This window comes from Camelus dromedarius, chromosome 1, assembly GCF_036321535.1.
Source record: "Camelus dromedarius isolate mCamDro1 chromosome 1, mCamDro1.pat, whole genome shotgun sequence".
NCBI lineage: Eukaryota > Metazoa > Chordata > Mammalia > Artiodactyla > Camelidae > Camelus > Camelus dromedarius.
In genome coordinates this window covers 16,438,894-16,463,046 of record NC_087436.1, presented here as the reverse complement: position 1 = coordinate 16,463,046, position 24,153 = coordinate 16,438,894, and the positions used below count along the sequence as shown (strand labels likewise).

Here is a 24,153-nt window from a genome sequence, read left to right as displayed (position 1 = left end):
CTTTTTGGACCAAGTAGCTGAGCTGCCACATTTTTTTTATGAGCAATAAAGAAGACTAAATGCTAACTGAATTCTTGATTGAGATGATAAACTGTTCATTCATTTTGAGTTTCCACAGTAGGGATCTGTACCAAATTAGGTGGCATTTGTGCGGTGGGGGAGGGCCTCAGAACCCTGAAGAATGCCCTTCTTGTGCCCCTGGGACCTCTGCCCTCTCCTGGGCCTGCTCCAGCCCTAAGGAGGGAAGTGAGTGGTGGAGGCTCTTTCCGAGGGCAGGGGACTGCTGAGAAGCAGTAATTATGTTTAAAAGGAAGGTCATCGTCCCCCTGCGCTTGTGGCTAAGACGGGCCTATTTAGGAGGGAGATGGTGGTGGTGACGGGTGGTGGGTGCGGTTCAGGAAGAGACCACTTAGACGTGAGAGTCAAAATCATCGTCTTTGATTTTTTTCTATAGGATGACGCCTCCCAGGAGAATAATATGCAAGCAGAAGTCACAGGTAAACTAAAACAGCACTTTAATAATGCGCTCCCCAAACAGAACAGCACCACGACCGGGGTCTCCGTTATCATGGTAAGTGGGACGCGGGGCTCTGCCCTTGCATAGCTGCAGGGTCTGGCCTGATGGCCCAGTCGTCACTGAATCTTGTAAAGTCAGTAGCTGAGAGCTTCCTCCCGTGGTGGTGGGCGCCTTCCACGCTCCTTTCCCCACCTCAGGAACGGCTTGGCATGTGAAGGGCGCCTTTTGGCCGACTCCTGGGCCTTGAGTCCTCGGATGAGAGGTTGCACAGGTCCCGGCAAGGCCAGGCTGACGGGCCTCTGGCCAGGGAGCCCCGGCCTTCTCTCCTGAGGGAGCCCCAGCGCCCTCCTGGCAGCTGCTTCTGTTCTCATCTCTGCTCTCCAGCCCTGAGCCCAGGCGGGACTGACAGTGTAAGGAAGTAACTCCCTGATCCCCCAGGCTTCACAAATAGATTGAGATCTGAATTAATCTTTGGGACTTGGGATAAGAAAGAGCCAGAGTTAAATCCATTAAAAAAAAAATCGGTGTTTTGGACTTTTAAAAGTTGAGAACAATGAGAAAAATACTAGTTTTTTTCAAGGTTGGTAAAATTTTATGAGAAGTCAGTAATAGTGGTCCCTGTATTTCTTCAGATCTTCCTTCTTCCAAAATGTTTAAGGTAGCTTACCTAAATCCACAAGCGCAGCAGATGACCCATGGCATTAAAGTACGTGAAGTAACGTTAAAGTAAGTTCAGCAAAAGGGAGGAGAAGGGAGGAAAAATAAAATTGAGCCAGAAGTGTGTTCAGCACACCCACCACCAGCTGTCCAGACCCAAGTTCTTGCCGAGGTGGGGCCGTGTCCCCAGCGTGTCCCCACCTACCTCGGTGCCACGACTGAAGCACCAGCACCTCGGCTGTGATCTCTGTTCCCCCCCCACACGGCTCACAGAATCAGGGAGCTGGCGGCGACTTCCTTCCCCAGAGCAGACAGTCAGACTGTGTAAGGAGAAGGCGTCTTGGCCCCCCCGGACAGTGAGAATCCACGGCTTGTTGGGTCCCCAGAAGCTGGACAGAGAGTGACGGGCTGTCTCCCCGGCTCCATCTGGAGAGCCCGCCCCCTCTGGAGAGCTTCTGGTTTCCTCCCCGACTGGAAGGAGAACAGTTGCAATTCTTGTGGCACATTGAAGTCTAGGAACCTCCCCTCCAAGGACTCGGGTCCAGGTGGAAGCTGGAGGGAACCCACCTTGTGAGTGTGGCCTGCGCGCTGTGTCCCTGGGCCTCCAGCGCTGTCCCAGCACTGCTGGTTTGTCCTCCTCCCTGGGGAGGCCGCATGTGTTTGGTGGCTGTCTGTCTGTCCTCGGGGCTCCTCCTGCTGGGAAGCTGCCGCCCGCCCCAAGGCTCACACGTGGGTCCCCTGACAAGTTGTGGGACCTTGGGGTGCTCTGCGCCAAAATAGTGAGGCCTCTGGAGTTGTGGTCTTCCTGGCACTTAGCAGTTCTGCTGAAGCCTAGGAGAGCCAGGGTTGTCACAGACTTGCAGAAGAGAGCCTTTGGAAAGAGCCACCTTGACTGAGCCCCCAGCGCGAGGTTGATTCCCAGCGAAAAGGCTGCCGGGAGGGTGAGGCCTTGCAGCCTGGCAGGAATTGAGAAAAATTGGAAACACTGAAAATTGGGACCCTCAACATGTAATCAAAAACCTTAAGATTGATTTTATTAGAAGTACAATTTAATAAGCACATATTAACGAAGCATCTGCGTCTCCTAGTGGACGAGCCTTTGTAGGGTGGGCCGGGCTCACCCAAGTTCTCCCCGAGTTCCCGGGGTCGCCTGTTGACTCATGGCCCATGGGAATGGATGGCGTGAGGCCTGTGGCCTGCCACAGTTCTGGAATGATCAGCCCTTCTGGCCCAGTGTAAGCTCTGTTCTGCAGAAGGAGGTTTCAGCCCTCTTACCCACAGAAACCTATCTTATGGTTTACAAATGGCATTTTTTCCATTTGCTGATGGAGTTCAACCGTTAAATTTCAAACTCCTGAACTTTTAACAGGATGTTTGTGTGAATGAACAAGGCTCTCCCATTTGTAATCCGAGCGGTGATTGTAAAAGTTGTATGTTCACGTGTGTGTTCAGTGTCACCTTGGGCATGTTGGCTGGGCTCCATTCAACCCCACGTCTCCTACACAACTCTGCAGCTCGTGAGCGCTGGGAAGTGCTGGCGGATGTCCTCACTCTCAGTACCTGCGGGAGAAATCAGGGAAGCCTGTCCCTGGAGGTACCAATTCTCAACGGCCAAAAAGCCAGCCTGTGAATTTTGGCTTGTCCCCAAAAGCAGGGGCGAGAAGGCAGCTGAGGAGCCTGCCTGGGGCACGGTTGTGTGGGGGCGGCTTGCAGCTGCTTCCATGGCTTCATCCTCGTCCTCGTCACCATTGCTGCGTGTCTGTGTCCTGGCCTTGGGAACAGTTTCAAATGTTTATTTAAAAATCATTCATCAGAAATACCTCTCCCTGGTGTTTATATGTTCTCATAGCTGGAGTATGTGAGGCTTGTGTGGTTTCCTACGGATACAAATGGTGGTGGAACCGGTGGGGACGCTTCAGGAGCTGTCAACCCCAGACGGAGCCTTCCTCTGTGCTGCTCCCCACCCCTGCCGTGTCCTCTCCACCTCAGCCCCCCAGAGTTGGAGCCTGAGGCTCCCCTGAGAAAGTTACAGGCTAGGATGGTAAATAGCAGTGCAAGAAAGTAAAGCTGATGCTGTTGTCTGCGTTTTGTTTGACAGTTTGATTTGACAGTTTGAGAGACACTTCAGAGTTTCAGTGTGTACCCCGTTCAGACTCTGGGGATCCTGGAGCAGAATTCGGGTACTCACCATACTGTGCTTAACCAGAGCAGCTCTAATTCCCAGCCCCTCTTGAATCTGCATGCTTCTCTCAGACTTGACACCAGCATCCAGCTCTCAGCCTCTCACGGGTGCAGGTCTCCTGCACCTGCTGACACCTGTTTCGGCCAGCCACGCACACCCTTGGAAACCTCACTTTAAAACGTCTCAGCTTGCCACGTTGCCTTCCTTCCCAGACCAGAAGCTGGCGAGTGCACGGAGGACTCCAGGAGTTCTGCTAAAGGCTGCTTTTCACTTAGATGAAAAAGCATCTTTTCGTGAACGACAGCATAAGATGGGGACCGTTGTGAAGGCTTTTGTTCTCTTTTCTCAGATGCATTTGCAAAGATGCATTTTTATCAGTAAGACAGTGTAGAGTCAGCGAGGCTTTGGGGTAGGAGAATGATACTGGAGAGGAGTTTGGTTTAAGACGGGCCTGTAGTTTCAGATTGTACTTGCATTGTCTGTGACTTGTCCTTAGATGCTTAAGAAAGGACAGTGCACCCGAGGGGGGGCTTCTCGCCTCTCCTAGTGGGCTCACCCCACCTTGGGGACCAGAAGAGGCCCCCTCATGGCGGGAAGGGGAATTAGAAGAAACCCCTTCCTGCTGCATCTTGTGGCCACCGGACAAAGGATGGATTGGAAAGGGGTTCTTCCCCGCTCAGGGGATCATGCTTCTTTTGGGGGAAGTTGGGAATGATCTGGGCTTAATTTAAGAGAGACAGAACTGTTTTGATCGTGTTGCTTCTGTTGAAAGTAAGTCTAGTTTCTGTCCCCGCTTCTCTCCTGCCTTCTGCCTCTCCCGCTGCCTGCATTGCTTCCCTCTGACTAGGTCCAAGGCGATGGTACGTACTAACTGCACGGCCCTGCTGCTTTCCGCTGCACACATACATGTTCTTGCCGGGAAGAGAAGAGGAGAAATAACTGCAGGGCAGTTTGTTTCTTCTGCCCAGGGGCCAATTTATGGCTGAAAACAGTGAACGCTGACGCTCTGTGACTTCGGTGTTTTCACTGAGGGGTGGCCTGGCCTCTGCTCATACTAGGGGCTTGGAAGCTTGTTAAAGAGCGATGCTGAGTTTCTGATTGGGCTTTTCCACAGTTACCTCTTCTCCAGGTAATTGAAACTGTCCTTGGCAGCTGCTGGGTTCATCTTGAGCTGGGAAGGGCTTGTGGAGAAACCTGTTCACAGCTGACACCAGGCGCCCTGAAGGCAGCCGCACAAGTCCATCCGAGGAAGCCCAGCGGTTGTCCTTCTTTCTCCCCAGAGTACTGAAGGGATCAGTGGTGCATTTTCCCCTTCAGGTAGTTAGATCACAGAACAGCTTCTGGCCCACATGCCTTTCAGCCTGAGGACTGAAAGCTCCGCATTTGGAAAACCCAGTGAGACCTCCCTGGAGGAGAAGAGGTACAGAAACTGAGTCAGAGGAGGACGAGGAAGGCAGACTTAGGTCCCCCCTCTCAGTCTGGGGTTAGAAAGCAGGGCCATTTCTGTGCTCCCGGAGGAGTGGAGCAGATGAAAACCCTCGGGAGTGTGACAGGATAAAGAAACCCAGGCAGGAAGAGGACAGCAGGTCAGGAGACGATGGGGGATCCAAAAACGGGTAATATGGCACCATCGATTCCCGGGGCTTTTACAGATTATGTAGCCGCAAGGGTTGTAAGGAGGTTACTTATTTATACATCTGAGTAACTTTCCAGCCCCTGATGGGGAACCTAGTTTAGAAAAGTGAGCTGTCAGAGACTCGCGTTCTCGTAGGGTTTGCTCCTCGTCCAGGACTCCTCTGGGCTCGAGAGCTCGGGAAGAGGCGCTCAGGACCCAGGCTCAGCGCGGGGCCGGGAGGATCCGCCCGGCCGCGTCCGTCGGGGCCGCAGTAGGAGCAGAGGCCAGGCCGGGCGCCGCTCGGGGTGGGGGCGCTGGGCGTTACTCCTCCTCTCCTGTCCCCGGCCGTGCATGCCCACCGCGCGCCAGGTCGCGGTGGCGGGCCGGCGGCCTGACGCCCTGTCTCGCTGCTCTCTCCGCAGAACACGGCTCTAGATAAGGAGGGGCAGATCTTCGGCGGCCCCAAGCTCTGCGCGGACGGCAGCCGGCCCGGGGTGCAGCCCGCCGCCCCGGAGCCCCCCGCGCCCCCGGGGTCTCCCCCGCGCCCCTGCTCTCCTGCCGCCGCCGCGAGCTGCGAGCGGGCCGGGACCTGGCGCCGCCACCGCGACTGAGCCGCCGCCGCCCCCGCCGACCGACCGACCGACCTACCGACTGACTGCACCGCCGGGGTCCAGGGCGCGCACCTGCCCGGCCGCCGCTTCCCGCCCCGCTCGGCCCGGGCCCTGGAGGCGCCGTGTGCGCGTCAGCTCTGGGGACGGGTCCCCGGAGCGGCGGCTTCTGCATTCTCCGTCTTTTCAGTTCCGTGGACATTTGACAGCGTCGCTGGGAGAACATGCAACATTCCTCCGGCGCCGAGTGCATTTTTATAGAAAACACTTTGGATGAGCCAAGCTCTCTCCCTTATTTAAGTAAACTCGGGGGCTCCTTTTTTTCTTACAGCTCAGAGCCGCGTTGGCCCCTTTGTGGGCGTCCTTCGTCTGCTGACCAGGTCGCGGCTGGCTTCCTACCGGGAGGAGCGGGCGCCGGAGCGGACACCCCGTCCCGGGACACTGAGCCCGGCGCGCGGAGGAGCCGCCCGCACGGCTGCGCGAGGGGCTCGCTTAAGACAGCGCTGGGTATTTGTGCACCGGCCGCGGGGAAGGTCACTTCCTCCCTAGACGTTGTGTGAGTCCCCGTGTGTTACAGACGTGCTGACGACGTGGTTCTCGGGGCTTTTTACCGAGGGGCGCGGTGCGTGTGGCTTCGCCGGCAGGCGCTGCCTTCTCGGGGTCCAGCTGTGGGCAGAGGGGGACCAACCAGCGGCCCGAGGGGCCACCGGAGCCTCCTCTCCCCATCTGCTTGTCACCCGCGGCGGCCGCAGCTACCCCTGGGCAAGCGCGCGTCCGGGCACCGTGGGGACTGGGCGGGAAGGTGCCTGCAGACACCCTCTGCTGTTAACCTGGAAGGCTGCTGGCAGTTTTTCCTTTTTTCCACCACCCTGCTCTTTTTAATGGTTGTACATAATCAGTGTATTTGTTTTACGTGCTCATCTTCTAAACGGGTGGGCCTGTAGTTCATTCTCATTGTTAGACTTTTGCCTCCTACAAGTGTACCCTAGCTACAATAAACTCTTCCTTCTCGAAAAAAGCGATCAGGGTGGGCAGAGGTCCCCGTGTTGTTGTTTTGCAAAGGCTGTGTGATCCAAGCAGCACCTCCGCGACCCAGGTTCTGGTCGGTGCCAGCATCGGCTTCTGTGAAGTCTTGGGGCCACCACAGGAAGAGGTGTTTGGGCAGAACACGCGGCTGTGTCTTGGTTCAAGTGTATTTGATTACAGGTGCAGAAACTCACATAACAAGGGCTCAGAAGTAAACGGGGATTATTCGTGTACAGCAAAGGACTCTAACGGAACAAGTGAGAGACTGTCAGGCTTTAAGGGAACCGGGGAGTCAGGGCACTATTCCCATCTGTCTCTGTCGGTCTTTCTCAGAGATGGTGCTGTCTCCTGTCTCTGCTTCTTTCAGTGTTATTTTGGTTCTTGGTTTCTGCTCCCTCATAACATCTGCTTGCCTGTGGCTCTGGCTTAGCCTGGAACTGCTTCTGTCCCCAGCTTCTCAAGGCTGGACAATGCCAGGGCTTGAATCCATCTCTTTCAGCTCTGGGTCTCTTCATTCAAATTGCTGGGCGGTGATTTCTCTCTGGGCTGGTGCTGAGCCAGGATCCAGCCCAGCCACTTGGTACAAAATGCACATGGGCTTCCTGGTGGCACAGCTCCGGCAGGGGTAGTCCTCAGGAGGTGGGTGGTGATGGACAGATCCAGAACATTCTGCTTGTCACTCTCCTCACTGACTGGTTAAAGAATAAGCTTTATCATGGCTTCCAAGAGAAAAATTTGTGTTAATGGAAGTGAAAAGCTAATGTAAAAGAATGGAAGAGAAAAATGAAAATAATAAAGACGAAAATAGAAAAATGACAGAGCGAAGGCTCCAGAACTGATCAGAGCCTGAAACCTGACTCCCTCCCTGGAACTATGAGGTTCAAAGATGTTTGCTAAAGACTTAAGAAAATAAGTGGCCAGGGCAGTGCCAGTGCCTGGTGACAGGAGCAGGAGCACCTTCTGTCCAGCACCTGCTCCGCCCTCTGTGCCCCCTTAGAGGGCCTGGGGACAGGAGGTAGCCTGACTCTGGTGTGGCAGTGTGGCCAAGTGGTTCTTTTGTGATTATCTTAATCCCACGAACACCGGGAGCGGTAAGTGGTGGTCAGGGAGCAAGGCCAGAAGTCAGGTGACATAACCCAGGTCATAGAATTGGCAGGGGATGGAGCCACGAGGCGGTTTCAGATTCCACAGACGCCAAAGCTGTGCTCTTTTGGAGACAACCAGTCATCCAGGGTAAATCAGGGCCTGGCTGTCTAGGTGCTGGTCCTCAGTAAAGGCCACACCACAAGCAAGTTGTTCATTCAGCCACACCCTTAGCAGACGTGTACTGAGCTCTTGTTCTGGTCTGAGAATCCAAGTGAAATACAGGCACTTGATCACTGGGTTCCTCCGCTCCTGTGCAGTGAGAGAGGCGTGTGTTTGGTTTCTGTTCATTTGCTTCCTCCAGCAGGGGACCCGCGTGTAAAGGAGCTGACGTTTGAACAGGGAAGCAGTGACCTGCTGAAGCCCTCGTGGGAGGCCTGCTGGGCTCAACCAAGACTCAGTGTGTTTGCCCTCTTCAGAAAGATGGCTAGGATGTGGAGATGTACGGAATATATGAATATTTTCAGGAATAAGATTGTGAAATGTGAATTAGGAGAGCATGAGGACAGTTTGGAAGAGATGAACCATATTGAAAAAGTCTGGTCAGTGATGCCGTCTTGGAGGAAGACCTCTAGAGCAGCGGGGCCATCCCATGGAAATGCAATGTAAGCCACGTGATTTAACATTTTTCTGGTACCACATTAAAAAATGCAAAATACAGGTAAAATTAATTTTATAGTTTCTCTAACCCAGTATATCTAAATATATCCAAAGTATGATTTCAATATGTAATCAGTGTAAAAAAGCATTGGGAAATTTTACATCCTTTGTACTAAGTCTTTGAGCTCCTGTGTGTTGACGTGTGGCACATCTCAGGTTGACCAGGCACATGTCAGGCGTTTGACAGGCACGTGTGGCTCTGCCTGCCATACTGGACAGTGCGGTGCTAAGGAAAGGCCGCGGCCCTTAGTCTTCTCATCCTCGTTTTGCTTTTGCTTATGATGCTTATGTCCATTGCTTTAAATGGGATGGACTGCCTTAAGATGATCTCACCAGGTCAGACACGGATCAAACCTGAGGTTGAAATCAAAGTGTGACGTCCTGAGATTGTATCCTGTAACAGTGACCAAGGTTTGGAACTCACTGCTTCCCAGGAAAGATCTGGAGGGCAGAATTTCAATAAGCACCATTTCCTTAGGCGCCAATGGAACTGCTTGCCCATTAGCGTGACTTGAAACTGTGTCCCGAGCCATCTGTGCAGATGGTTAGCTGAGCCTGCCTAGATATGCTTCTACTCTGGGGTGTCGGGGCTGTGGTGCAGGTAAAGTAACCATCACCCAGGAGGAGGCAAGAATGGTGAGGGGCTTAGAGCCCAGGCAGCTGAGGACTGGTGGGAAAGGAGAAATCAGAGCGCCCTCGGCTGGATGTGCGGCTAGGGAAGGAACCGCTCTGCGGCAGCAGGTGGTGGTTTACTCTGGTGGCTCTGGATGGTGGCCTGAGGTCCGTGGGTCGGAGGCACGAGGGGTCAGGTGTGAGTGCAGAGTCGGAGGAAGTGTGGTCCAGTGACAGAATTAGCTGCTTTCTAGAGGAGTGATCATCTAGTTTTTGGCGACACCTAGATGAGAAATAATCACAAGAGTTTGCAGTTTACGGAGTACCTCATCCTGTCTTGTTTCAGCTATGCCACGGCCCTGAGACAGAGATGCTAATATCCCTGCTCAACAAGTGAGGAAACTCGATGGGTTGAGAGCTGCTGGAGCAGGGACTTGCCTCTCCGGGCCCTGAGGGCAGGTGTCCCGAGAACTGGCCTGCCCCTCCAGGTGATCAGAGAAGCGTCAGTGGGAGCGTCTGTCAGGAGGTGGAGGTGGGCTGGGTGGGGGAGATGCCTGACAAAGGGTAGGAAATCGCGGCAGCTAAGAAGTTATCAGGGCAGGAGCGTGAGTTCTGTTAGATGAAGAAAGACAGTAGTTTGTCCCGAGGGAGGCTGATGGGTGCGACTTCGGTTAGTTCTGACCAGTGGATTTTAAGGGGCTATTTTACGATTAAACCCGCAGCCTTGAACTCAAAGGCAGTTCGATGTCAGGATGTGTTGCTATCATCAAATGGCTGAGGGTACAGAGACAGTCACCTGGTCCTGCCAGGCCCCTTCCCAGCAGAAGCCTCTTTCAGCGGGGGCAGAGGTGGCCCCGAGGGCCTCCGGGCGGTCAGGAAGATTTCAGCGGGGGGAAGGGGGGCTCTGTCTGCGCTGATGCTGAGGTCCAGTCTGGGAAACGTCTCCAGCTGATCCAAGCCTGCAGCTACAGTGCAGCCAGCTGCCTCTGCCCGGCTCCCCCAGAATCTTGGTTCTGGCAAGGAAATAGATCCCTAAACGTGAGACAGGAAAATAATGGTTTTCTGCCATTTGCCCGCGTCCCCCTCTTCTCTGCTCATCTCTAGCTACCCGCCTGCTCTAACACTGTGTGCTCTAAGCCCTGTGCTTCCTCCCAGTGATCTAGCGGTATTTCTTAAACCGCAGAGCCTCAAGGGCTTGATTGGTGATATTTCAGGAAGAATCAACGCTATCAGTGAGGAAAATCTTACTTTCTTGAGGCGATGCCTTTTAACACACCGCACTGCCGCCAGCTGAGGGGCCACCCTGTTTCCCCGCCTGCTGCAAATAATCTCGTTTGGTTCCAAACCACCTCAGTTTTGACCTCTTTTTCCTAATTGGTCTACATGTATTTGAAATACTTGTTTTTGAGTAAACCTTAACATACACCGCACCAGCAGTTCTGTCACTAAGCCCTCGTGCGGACGTCAGCCGTCTGTTTCACGAGTGTCCGAGGGTCCCAGCTCCGCGGTTGGGGGAAGCCCAGCTGTAAAGCGTGACTTTGTGTTTTAGTTGCGTTCTCATAGTCGTACATTTTAAAACAAGGCAGTGGAGGCACCAATTTTCTTCTTAGGCTCCAAGAGGGAAGTGCTTCACTAACTTTGCTTTAGGCTTATTAAAGTGGGTAGCTGAAGTGTCACGTGCCTGGCCCAGGACTTAGGTGTCCCTAGCTAGTTTTCTTCTACCATTTACCCTGAAGTCTGATGCCGCAGGCTGACAGCAGTGGGGTGCTCGTCTGCCAGTCACTTGGGTACGTCTTTGAGTCTAAGACGTCTTCTCCCTCCCCCACATTTACCATCTGTTTTCCTGGTTAATGGTCTATAAAACACTGGTGGATCTTAGACGGGACAGTGTACACAGTCCCTTGTTTGGTCATTTGTTAGACACGGGTCTAGTGTGCTGATTGCTGTGAGTCTCAGTAAGAGGGAGCTAGCTGGCCAGTCTTCCTTCAAGAGAGTCTCATTGGTGGTTGTTCAAAAACTATGACTGAACTAGGGTTTGACATCATCTTCGCAAACAACTGTTTTATGATTGCTTCAAAATCAGGAGTGAAAAAGATATTTCCAACAAGTCAATTACAAATACTGTTTTACTTAACTTTTCTGTCAAACTGAGTTGTTCCATTCCAAATCTCTGCTTTTAGAGAAAAGCTGAATGTGTAGAAAAAAAGGGGGGGGGACCCCTTTACATAAGTTGCAAGAGAAACAGAGATGGAATATCAGTTTCATCTAAGAGTTCACAACTTACAAAGAATTTATTAATGCAATACAGACCTTTTCTCAAATATTTTTCACAGAATTCCACACAGCAATCTACTAGAAAAGTAGAATTATACAACACCAAAATAACATTTTCTTAGTACAAATTGCTAATCAAAAGGAAGTGTGAAGATTGTAAAACAAGTGTTGCTCAACACAGCACACGGGAGCCTCGGTTCTGGGACCCGGGGCGGGGGGAGCCCCAGCAAGGGCGCGGGCACTGCCGGCCCTCGGGGGGAGCTTTGGTACTTACATTTACTTTAAAAGAAAGAAAAAACAGAGGTTGTGAGCCTCAGAGCATTTCCATCATTTCACATTTTGGTGTGCTAAGAAGAGGACAGATGAGGAAAACACTGTAAATATTTCACACTTGCTACAACAGTAGATCCTTTATGTTACTCACGCAATAAAATAAAATAGCCTCCCCCAAACCGTAATGTTCTAGGTCTAAGACATGCTTGAAGAATAATATTGACAGAAATAATTTGAGATGTTTTAAATTACATTTACCATAATTTAAACATTACTATTTAAATCCCAGAAATTTCACTGCTGCAGAAGCACAGTTGTCTGGAAAAATACAGGAGCCAAAGTACAGCATAACATTCCCTCATCCCAGTATCATAACCCAGGTCCCTACTGTTAAGATCATACATTTCTCGAGAGTACAGGTAAATGGGAAGTGTTTTTTTCCATAATATAACTAAAATAAGTGGGTTTACTTGCCCCACTGTATATTTCCATAATTGGTGAAAATAGACTTCTTGTTATGACTAAAAATATAGATTTTTTTAAAACTACAGAACCCAGCAGCCAGTTTTCTGCTTTGCCATCCCCCCCAAAAAAGTCAAGCAAAGTCTACAAAAATAGCAATTAACTTTAAAAAATATTTTGCTTCTTAGAGCAAATTTAAGTTACATTCAGGTGTGATAGCTGTTTGAGGCTCAGGGTACTCCCCCTGCCCGGGCTGGGCGAGGCTGATGTGCAGCCGCCTCCCTCAGTAGCGGGTTTGGTACTCGTGGTGCCACCGGTTAAAGTCGTTGTAGAACAGGACGATGCTTCCCGAGGCCATGCCAGAAATGATGCACCTGGGGACACAGAGAAGGAGTGGTTTGCAGCCTGTTCATTTCCTAGGGACTAAAGAAAGAACTGCCCTCCCAAATCCACAAGGTGAATACAGAAGATGGCAGCCAACACTACAATCTGTGAGAACCAAGGTATGTTTTTCGACGACTAAAATGCAGTCTTGAGTAAGCTTAGAGTCGCTCCTCTGACACAGCACAACGATCCAGCTCACAGCTTGCCTTTATACTGCCGGTACAGCCAGTATGTTCAGGATGGGTCACTAACACCTGAACAGGCTACTTAACTGCTGGGGGGGGGGGGGTTGGCTGCTGAGTCCAGATCTGAATCTGGTATCACAATCTACCTGTTGGTGGAGAAAGCGGCACATGATCAAGTGACAGAATCTCTCTGATATCAGAAGAGTAAGAAAGCAGAGGGTGGGCCATAATTTAGGCTGGGCTCTGCTCCACAGAAGAATGTGCTCTGTCCATCATGTGAAGAGTAGGAGCTTTAGCCTCATAACACAGTGACTCACTGAAATCATCATTATAGATGAGAGCCGCTGCTTGCTTCCCCTGTCCCTGAGCAGGCAGTGCAGGGAGACAGATGGAGCAGTAAGACAGGAACTTTAGAGGAGCCTCTCCTGGGGGCAGAAGCCTATAATCTGAATCCTTTCGCTGTATGGCTTGCTTAGGACAGTCCTTAGATGCCATCTTTAGCATCCTTAGTAGTACCTGATTATCAAAATTAGGAATGAAAATATGTCACTACAAAAAAATCAACTAAACACAAAAGAATGCAGTAATGAAATGAGAAAGTTCTAAGGCATGTAGAAAGCAAAGCAAATTGCTTATCAGTAATTTAAAGGGATTAAACTCTGATCAAAAGGCAGAGAGACTGGCAAAATGAATAAACGTGATCAGACTATATGCCGTCTACCGTCTACTCAAAGATCGAAAGACAAAAACAGGTTAAACATGAAAGGATGGAAGGGGATATTCCACACAAATAATGAAGAGAGCTGGGGTGGCTACCCAAATACTAGACAAAATGGGCTTTAAGTCAAAATATATGACAGGAGACAAATAAGGACACTATACAGTGATAAAAGGGGCAATTCGTCAAGACGATACAGCAATTAATTACTAACACATGACCAAACAGCAGCGGCCCCAAGATACATGGAACCAGCACTGACAGACCTGAAGGGAAGAACAAACAGCCCTACAGTAACAGCTGCTGACTTGCATGCCCCACTTTCATTAATGGGCAGAACCACCAGAAAGGAGAGTAGGAAACAGGAGCTGAGCCAGTACTAAAAACCAACTGGACCTGACACACAGATGAACACTCACCCAACAACAGCCGAATAAACAGATTTTTTTTCTCAAATTCACATGGACTATTCTCCTAGATAAAGTATTTCTTCTAGTCGCAATAGAATTAAACTAGACATCATAATGGAAAACTGGAAAATGCGTAAGTTTGTGGAGATTAACCAATGGGTCAAAAAAGAAATCTCAAAGGAAATTACAAAATATTGACTCAAAGGAAAACAGACAAGCCAAAACTTCCAAGATGCAGCAAAAACTGGGAAATTTATAGCTATAAACACATTTATTAAAAGAAAAAAAAACTCACCCAATTCTGCACCTTAAAGAACTAGAAAAAAGTATGAACTAAACCCAAGCATAACAGAAGGAATGAAATAATAAAGATTAGAATGGAAATAGAAGCTGGAAAAATAGAGAAAATCAACAAAATCAAAAGTTGGTTTGTTGAAAGGTCAAGAAAATTTTAGACTAAGAAAAAGACTCAAATTACTAAAATCATAAAGTGGAGACATTATCACCACCAGTTTTATATAAATAAAAGATAATAAGGTAATACTAGGAAATTTATATGCCAATAAATTGGAAAACCTAGATGAAATGGAAAAATTCTTAGAAACACATATTCCAAAATTTAATCATGGAGAAATAGAAAATCTGAATAGACTCATAACTAGTGATGAGATTGAGCCAGTAATCAAAAACCTCCCAACAAAAAAAAAAAAGCCCTGGACCAGAGCTTCACTGGTGAATTCTACCAGTCACTTGAAGGGTTAACACCAACTCAAACACTTCTAAAAAACTGAAGAGAACAGTTCCTGAGTCATTTAATGAGGCCAACATACCCTAACATCAAAGTCAAAGACACTACAAAAAATTACAGATCAATATTTCTTATGAACAGTGAGATAAAAATCTTCAACAAATACTAGCAAACCAAATTCAGTGGTACATTAGGAGGATCATACACCATGACCAAGTGGGATTTATTCTGGGAACAAAAGGATGGTTCAACATACAAAAACAAATTGATGTAGTATATATATCATACCAAGAGAATTAACAACCAAAAAACCCCACATGAACAAAAGGCATTTGACAAAATTCAACATCTTTTCATGATAAAAACACTCAAACTAAGAGTAGAAGGAAAATATCTCAACATGATAAAAGGCATTTATGAAAAATTCACAGCTAACACCATATTCAGTGGTGAATACTGAAAGCTTTTCCCCTGACTGGGACCTGGAACAAGACAAGGATCCTGCTTTAACCACTTCCATTCAATATAGTACAAAAAGTCCTCGCCAGAGTAGTTAGGCAAGAAAAAGAAAGAAGAGGCATCTAAATTGGAAAGGAAGAAGTAAAGCTGTCTCTATTACAAATGATAACGATCTTTATGTAGGAAACCTTAAAGATTCCACCCCCCCCAAAAAAAAACCTGTTAGAGCTTATGAATTCAGCAAAGTCACAGGATACAAAATCAACACACAAAAATAAGTTGTGTTTTTATACAATGCAATGTACAATCTGAAAAGGAAATTAAGAGAACAATTCCATCATAGCAATAAAAAGAATAAAATACGCAGGAATAAATTTAACCAAAGAGGCAAAAGACTTGTATATTAAAAATCAGAAACTATTGGTGAAAGAAATTAAAGACATAAGTAAGTGTTTAAACACATCACACGTATATGGATTGGAAGACTTAATATTGTTAAAATGACAATACTAGCCAAAGAAATCTACAGAGTCAAACTAACTCCTATGAAAATCCCAATGTTTTTTTGCAAAAACAGAAAAACCTATCTTAAAATTCACATGGAATCTCTAAGGACCCCAAAGAGCCAAAACAATCTCAAAAAAGAACAACAAAATTGGATATCCCATACTTCCCGATTTCAAAACTTACTAGAAAGCTACAATAATCGAAACAATGTGGCTCTGGCCTCACGTCAGACATATGGACCAACGGAATAGAACAGAGAGCCCAGAACAAGCTCCCACATACAGGGACAGTCTTTTCAACAAGTAGTGCTGGAAACACTGATACCCACATGCAAAAGAATGAGGTTAGAGACTTACCTACCATCATATACAAACATTAATTCAAAAAGGATCAAAACTAAATATGAGTTATTTGACTCTCAGGAGAAAACATAGAGGAAAAGCTTCATGACACTGGATTTTGCAGTGATTTCTTGGATATGACACTGAAAGCACAGGCAACAGCAGAAAAAATTAGATAAGTCAGACTTCATCAAAATTAAAAGCTTTGCACGTCAAAGGGTACTATGAGATGGAATGATGAAAAAGTTCTGGAAATGCCAAATAGAGATACCAGATAAAGGTTATCTCCCCAAAATGTAGGTTTTCAGAAATAAGCCAGGTTTCTCAATGGCATCATCACAGACATACAGACATTTCACATTAAACTTTATACCAGAAGATAAAGGTACTTTAAAGAAATACAAAAAGCTTTACAGCAATATAATTGGAGCCTTCGTTACTTAAATCCTGTCTATTCCTAGAGAACTCAGCCTTTGTCCAAGATTGGCAATGCCATCAGAAGGAAAATCACGCTTTAAAAAAAGTCTCTTGGAAAACCCCAATATTCAATGGCTTTTTTGATTGCACAGGTGACCCTCACACCCCAGCCCATTTAAGTAAATTCTGTCCACAGGTTTTAAAGCCGCCAGTAGTAGACCCTGATTCCAGTGTTACCTCTGGTCATAGGACAGGGCCATGGCCCGGATCCCGGCATCGCAGCCTGGATAGGCAAAGAGCTGCTTGAGGTCAGACACCTGCCAGACCACGACCACACCGTTGTCTCCTCCCGTGAGCAGGTACTGCCCGTCCCGGCTCAGCTGGATGGCCTAGGAGACAGGCAACATTCAGGAGAGATGTGGCTCGAGGAAAACCGCCCCCCACCCCATTTCTGATGAATTCCCCACAATGCAGCTACTGCAGCGCACAGAGAAGGGAGAGAGCTTGTATTCCTGAGGCTTTAGGAAATCATGAGTCATAGAAGACTTTTGCCATTGTTCCAAAATCAAATGGGCAAAGTCAGGCAATGTTAGAGGTTTTGTTTTTTGTTTTCTTTAATTTTTGCTGATAAAATTTTTGCTTTTTAAGGAAGAGGTGGCACACTCTTCCTGTTCTACGGTGTGTGCCGTGGATGGGGACCAGCTCTCTGTTGTGAGGAGCTTCCAGGCATCTCTCTGGTTGGAACGCAGACGTGCTAAGCCCATTTTGTGCCGAGGCCAAGCAGATAGCGCTAGATGACCTCATATCCCCAAGAATACCCTGCTGCCCCTGGGCTCCGGCCCCCCGGAGACCGCCTGCAGCTGGGGCGCCCTCCCTAGGCCCACGGGATTTTTACAGTGGCTGGGAAGACAGCTGGGTAGAGGCCCACGACTTTCAGGTGCTGAAGCCCGGGTTAAGCATTTTCTTCTTGCCCCAGGACCGACCGCTTCTTGCTGGTCACAAAGCACAGACGTGCAATTTGCTCTTCAGCCCCAAAAGCAGGCCACCCCCTATTACATACAACTTTTAAAATTTTTTCCACTGTTGGAAAAAAAAGTCAAAAGAATAATATTTCATGACGTGGCAATAATATGAATTCCAAATTTCAGTGTCCATAAATAAGGGTTATTGGAACATAGCCACACCCATTCATTTCTGGCTATTTTCACATGTAATTGCAACAAAATATAGAGCCTGCAAAACCGAAAATATTTACTATTTGTCCCTCTACAGAGAAAAGTGTGGCGACTCCTCTGATATAAAAGGTCCCTCCCCATTCCAAAAGCTGATTGTCTTACCCCTTCCTCTCCTTTTCCCAGGTTACTGAGACACACATTTCCTTTCCTTACCTGGGTGGCATCGGGAGTTCTACAAGTCACTGCAAACACCTGTAGTCTTACGTCCACCAGGACACAGTGAACACAGGAATCCAGATTGTATGAGCGAGCCAGAAAGAAATTACCTACCTTCTGGAAAATATATTTACAGTCTTCTGCACTCAGAGTTTCAGTATAGTTGCCTTAAGTCTTTAATCTACATTTTGCTCCCCCAATTTTTTTAAATCATAGAAAATTAAGGACTATTTCTTAGCCATTCAATTCACATTCATGCAAATGCCAACTTTTAGAGATCTCCTAAATATAGCTTATTCTCAAGGACACAAAAATACATGTAACAAATAAAATCCCATGGGTGGAAGATAGTTACACGTAAGAAGTATTCTCTAAATTTTAACTAAATACAAATAGGAAGATTTTTCAATATGAGTAAAAACCAATATCCTTTCCTCCCATTCATTTCACAAATGGCCATCTCTAGGGGGTATCTGGGAAAGGCAATGAAGACTACAACAAATAATTATTTGCTACACTTATGAAATTCAGCTGATGAAAATCCATTAACCTCATGGTTGTGGTTCACTTGAGTTTTATAACTTGAGGCTTTTTACTGGATAAGTGCTATATTAAAACATAAATTAAAACCATTAATCTTTAATTCTTTGTTCCAGAGTAAAGAATCTCTAATCCTAGTTCTGTGTTGAAATAAATAAGACCTGGACTTTCAGGACTACACATTTATCAGCATCTAAAACATTTTAATAAACCAGGTGCCTGCTGAGGCTAAAAAATATTTTGTTGGCCTTTCTCATGAGGGACTTGTCAAATTTCCCTGGACGTAAGAGCCAGGGTAGCATTTCCTGAACAGCACCCTATCACCCAGACCAGCATTCACATAGTTCTTAATTCTAGTTATCAGGCAGGGTTGAGACTAGCGATGTAAGAGGGCCCTGAGGACATGTTACTTCACCCTCAGAAATCCTGATGCCAGGACAACACTGAGGCTGCACTGGTTCTCAGGAGGCACCCACAGGCCACAGCTGTCTGCTGGGGACGATCACATCTTCAAACACAGCTTCCTCAGGAAGAGAAAATAAATGAGCTCCTCCGGGCGAAACGGTGGTTATCCCTTGTTAGGGATAACAGACCTTTCCTGCTCTAAACAGGCTGCCCACTTAAATTTAAGCTACTCATTAAGACATCTAAACACTGCCTAGTTGATGTGCTATGATATGTTAACCAAATGCCACCGAACAATCTGGCATCTAAATAAAAACAGGTGGGCAGCCTTGATTAGCACAGAGGTTCCCCAGGCTGCCTGCCTGCAGGGTTCTCGGTATTTCAAAGAAACTTAATTTCTGATCTGAGCTAGTGACTAATTTGTTTCCACAGTCTCCCATCCTTACAGGGGCTCCGACTGCAGGCCGGAGGTGGGAGTGCTGCTCCGTGATGTCCCTCCTTCGCAGCCTGCGGTTTCCTCCCCTCTGTCCCCAGGCAGTGAGCTGTGACAGGGCGTCTCTGGGGCCATGGGCAGGCGGGGCTAGTTTTAGGCCAGCTCGCTTTCATCACACAGTTGCCACTTGCAAGTTAGCATGATAAAGTGCAGGAGTGCTGGGGGAAAGGCGGTGGATTGTTTAAGCCTAAAATCCAGCGGGAAATCTTGGAAAAAAACAATGGCCGTAGGGCAGAGAGGAAAGGCCTGCGCGTGGGAACAGGCTGCAGAAGGCTTCCTGCGACCGACCGCCTCCAGGAGCTTCCCAGAGCTGTGGGTGCGAACCGAAATGCCACAGAAATGGTTTAAGCCAGCAAGGGATTTCAAATTATTTTACAGATTTATTAGTGTAGCTGACACTCTGATCACAACTCAGAGTGACAGATGATCAGCATTATTATTGTGAAGAAAAGAAAGGAAAATCCTCTGATGTGCACTTGGTTAAATGAAGGAAGGGAAAAGCGAAAGCCGTGTGAGTGTCCCTGCGCAGGCCTCTGCAGCGGTCAAGATGCGATGGAGAAACCCACGGAGAGAAAGGGAGGCAGAAGAAAGCCGCTTGCTGAGTGAAGGAAGCACCCAGTGGGATCGACATTTAGGGTTTCTGTTCCTTTATACCTCCTGACCCCAGGATTTACGTGATAGAAAGGGGTGATCAGACCAGGTCTGGGAAACTAGGAGAACTTATGTCACCCTGTTAGCGCAGGCAGATAGCGAGATACGAGCAGAGAAAGGGGGACACACACCAAATGGCAGAAATTGGGCAGAAAGGAGGACCACAGGCCAAATGCAGGAAACCATACGTTATGCAGGCACCAGGGGTCCTTAGGTAGAGAAAGAAAAGCAGGAACCTCTGGGCTGGTAAGTGGTCACACCTTTGGGCGTGGTAAGTGGCCCAGAGGCCAACAAAGAAAGGTGGGAAAAGGCAGGCATCTCCAGTGTCCAAGGGTAACCTTTTGCTCATTATGCCCTCATTTCAATAAAATTAGCCTTGCAGATTAGAAGTACCCATCATGCACCGACTCCACGAGACTTCCAATCCAGACTAAATAAGGACAAAATCCCTCCCCTAGGGAAGGTGGAGGTGGTTTGGAAGTCAGGGAATATGACCCCAAACCCTTCCCTCCCCAGTGAATATTCCACCCATTCATTCATACACTCTATGTAACCAACTTGCCAAAGAAACTTGGGGCAGCCGCTCACCTGAGCCTGCCCGCTCTCCCCTTGAGTGTACTATCCATCCTTTAATAAATTCTCACTTTACTTTTTTAACCTCTACGTCTTGTCTCTGAATTCTTTCTGGGACGGGACAAGAACCTGGAACACCGGCTGGATCCACCAGCAACAAGCCAAGCTGGCCCAAGTCAGGAAAAACCACGAGTAAAATGGCCAGAACAAGCTTGAAGCCACACTCCCAGGGCAAAGGCCTCTGCGACCCTCTTGCCATCCCCAATGTGTCCTGGGTTCCCTCACTGTACCCGGTTCACCTGCACCTCCAACCCTATCCCAGAAGGTGACAGGAACACCGGCTTCATTTTACCTTCACCTGCATGAAGATGTTTGGAGGTGAGAAAAAAAGGACCTTGAAAAGGTAGCCTCTCCTAAGAGCAGTCCCTCCTCTCTTCTTCAGCCTCGAACACTTACTCCCGTCCTGAGAATGAAGCAGGACGCGCAGGGCCCGCCAGCACCACCACTTCCCGTAGGCCGAAAGCAAAACCGTGCTGCCTGATGCACGTCAGAACCTGCAGCCCAGCTTCCCTAACCTGGTGAGTCTGGGTCTTGTTACCCGCCAAGAAGTCAAGTCTGAAATGGGATGCTGGTCCCACACCGTCAGAGCCCCGACCCCGCCCACCGTCAGCCTGCTCAAAGGCAGACGGTCCAGTTGATGGATGATCTATGGCACTATTTTAGCTCTGAGACTCAGAAAACAACCACCTGCGGTGAACTTTCTTAGACAGAAAACCAGAAACAACAAAGAAAAAGAGCAGTGCCACTGAAAGCCACCCAGGATGGCCTCACACAACCTGAAGAGAAGCTCATGGGCTGCAGGTCCCTCCTGGGCCTCACCTGGTGGTCTCAGGCGCTGGGCACTCGGATGCACTGGGGTCTGGGAGGTACCAGCCCCACCCCAGTGCCACCTCATGACTCCCTCTTGGAGTGGAAGAGAGAGCCTTGGTTACTAAAACCAGAAGTTTCTTTGGTGAACCCTCTCCCTCCTCGCTTGCCACACTTTGAGGTGAAAACACAGAAGGTTGAAAATTCTACAAGGTACACTCACCCTTATGTTGTCATCGGTTTCCATAGTGGCCTGGAGTTTTCCGTTCACACTGAATGTACAGAAGAAGCCATTTTCATAGAATATGACACAGTGACCCTCTCTTGAAGCCTGAATGAGTCTTGGGTTCAGGCAGTTTTCAGGGCCCTCCAAAGTCCTCAACAAGTCTCCATTCATGGAATGTATGAGACATGGTCCTTCTGAGAAAACAGGAGAAACAAAAGGCAAAATGACGTTTTTCCATGAGGACAGACAAATGTGGTCTGAATCTTGGCTGAGCACAGGTCCAGCAGGATGACAGTGCCATATTACAGCGGTTGAAGGCCTTCAAAAACGACATATTAGTTATTTTGTAAAACCTGCACGCTGGCTGGAACTCACCTTCCACTTGGGAGAAGAGAAAGCTAGGTTGTACGTGTTCAAGTCCACTGCTCAAGAGACAGGAAGTTACTTTATGAAATTCATTATGCCAAGAGATGATAAAAAGTGGAGGAATTGAGAAAGGAACAGGACAGATTTCAAATCCTAGAAGAGTTTCCCAGACAGCTGGGCCACTATCAAACATGGGGTGCCGCCAGGCACACTCTGATCCTCTACACCCCACCCTGCCACCTCCCGGGCTCTCTGGTGGTGGCATCTGGCCTGTGAGGGGGAGAACTCTAAGGTCCAAGCCTTCTTCCCTCCCGCTGCTCACTGCTCTGCAGTGAACGCGGCCCCGGGTAGTCCACTCCTCGCCCCCAAGTAAATCCACACAGACATCCTTCTGCCACTTCTGCTTGGAGAACGAGCCTGCTTGCCTGCTGTCCCCTAAACCAAGAAGCCGCACCCACCGCTCCCCGCTCCCCAGGCTGACCTGCAGGCCGAGCTGCCCGAGGAGGATGGAGAATCTGCCCAGTAGCCCTTCCGAGCAGTGCTCGGTCATCTTTGCTGAGTGCCTGCTACAGGCGGAGCAGGGGAGTACGCAGCCAAAACTGCCTGTGTGACGAGTAGGTTCTAAGGAATGCCTGAGCTGGACAGAAGTAGTAATAGACAGTGTGTCCTGCTCCTCTCCACGCTGCATCACCTATTCCCCACGCGACTATTAAAGGTACCTCTCGGCTTATTCTTGACCACTCAGACCACTTTTCAGCGTTCTCGATGTAAACACAGAAGGCAGTCTTTGCTCTGCACAGTTTCAGCATGCAGGAATTTCACTTATCGCTCTAAATAACCTAGTCCCTCAACACCACAGTTCAGACGTCAGTTCTCACAGTAATTAAGTAAAGTGCACATTTCATGGCCAGCTCTTCAGCCCACAAATCACTACAAATAGCAGGTGTGCATCATTTCAGGTGACTGAGCCCGTCACACCTTTCAGAGTCTCAGGGAAAGGTCCCCGCGTGTCTGTGACTCAGCTCGTGCACAGACAGCACACTCTGTAGCTGTGTTGCCTCCTTGTCCACCAGTGATAAAACTATGACATTTTACACAAATGCATCATTGGAGGAGGGTGTCAGCCTACAAAGGTAAGTTAACAGTAAGGACAAGAAAGGTGATGAAGCTGAAAGTGAAATGCGAATCAAACCTAAGTGGAGTTAGAGAAGAGCGAGTTGACCGAGGGAAAGCTGGGGCTGCTGAGACGCCGCAGATGTGCGTCCAGGGGACCTGACTGACGGGAGCTGGGAAAGTGGCTGTAACCAACATGAGGATGTCCCCGAAGAAGCGATGCCAGAAAAATCCTTCACATTAAAGAAAACCTAGGAGATGTTTTATGACACTGAAAGCACAGAAGACAAAATGTCGGAAGCTAATCCAATCTTAGGAAGGAGTCTGACAACTGGTCAAGGCACAGAAAAGATTCTCAAGTTACTTGGGCAGAAGGGGCAGGCACTGTTTAAAGTACTGTTGGTATGTTTTTCACAAAGAAATAAAATACTTTCATTCTCAATGAAATGTTTTAAATTACAGTGTACTAAGTAAGTAAATGTTGAGTTTTACTATTTTCTTCACGTCCATATATATGTATGTGTATGTATGTACATATAACACTGAACAGGAAAATGTTTTTATGTTTTGGTATAAATTTTTAAAGACCATGGAACAATCATAAAATCTCCCACTGGTTATTAAACTTTCCCATTGATTATTAGTAATCATAGTATTTCCCACTGAAATTATTGGTTTTCAGTCTCATTGCATGGTTCCATCTTGCACAGTCATTTTAATGGTCCCATACCACCGTGCAAAGTGAGGACAGCCTGTAATATGACAGGTTTGTTTTATATGTCCGACTTGGATAACAGATAATCTAAGAACTCATGTTAGCTCAGGATAAATGAAATCACTGGGTGTAAGAAGGAAAGAAACTCAGTAGTTACAGAATTCTTGCTATTGTTATTTCATTGTTTTGACCAACTAAATTTTTAACCACAATCTTCTTGCTAGCTTGACTTTTATAGTTCAAGACACAGATAAGGTGACTCAAAAACTCTACACATCTCCATTAGATAAACCTAAAAGACATGGGATTACAGTAGTTTTTTTGTGTTCAGACGTCATTCAGTTCAGGGCAGAAGGACAGAGAGATGGATAGACTATTACAGTCGAATAAGCAGTGAACTGGAAACAGCTCTGTTCCTGGTCAGATCCTGATGTGTTGTGTGTGCTCTTGGAAAGCTTGCTGAGTATTTTTGGCCTAAACATACGATGATGCAAAACTCCAGGCAAACCAGCTTAATTTAAGCATCTTTCCACTCTGTTCTCAAAGCCACCATGGCCCCTGCCTAGTTCAGAGACTTGGAAGGTAAAACAGACTGTGTCGGGAGTTCCCGTTCAG

At 48.1% G+C, this 24,153-nt stretch overlaps 2 protein-coding genes across 15 annotated transcripts in view; one reads left to right on the top strand and one right to left on the bottom strand.

Annotated features, from left to right (window-relative positions):
- Nucleotides 1-6,601, top strand: part of DCLK2 (doublecortin like kinase 2) — a 136,308-nt gene extending 129,707 nt beyond the window's left edge. For 6 of the 10 annotated variants that reach the window (XM_064490904.1, XM_031464923.2, XM_031464936.2 and 3 more), the window contains 2 exons: nt 455-571; nt 5,394-6,601. In XM_064490904.1, the coding sequence (XP_064346974.1) occupies nt 455-571; nt 5,394-5,582 (306 nt within the window). In that variant the 3' untranslated portion in view covers nt 5,583-6,601. The other 4 variants (XM_064491020.1, XM_064491070.1, XR_004140739.2 and 1 more) reach the window with 3 other exon arrangements.
- A 4,527-nt stretch (nt 6,602-11,128) lies between these two features.
- The window catches only part of LRBA (LPS responsive beige-like anchor protein), a 620,799-nt gene continuing 607,774 nt past the window's right edge, over nt 11,129-24,153 (bottom strand). For 4 of the 5 annotated variants that reach the window (XM_031464854.2, XM_064490851.1, XM_064490794.1 and 1 more), the window contains 3 exons: nt 21,342-21,538; nt 16,436-16,587; nt 11,129-12,403 (listed from right to left, as the gene is read on the bottom strand). In XM_031464854.2, coding sequence (XP_031320714.2) covers nt 12,313-12,403; nt 16,436-16,587; nt 21,342-21,538 — 440 coding nt within the window. In that variant the 3' untranslated portion in view covers nt 11,129-12,312. The remainder of the gene's footprint in view (nt 12,404-16,435; nt 16,588-21,341; nt 21,539-24,153) is intronic. The other variant, XM_064490742.1, reaches the window with a different exon arrangement.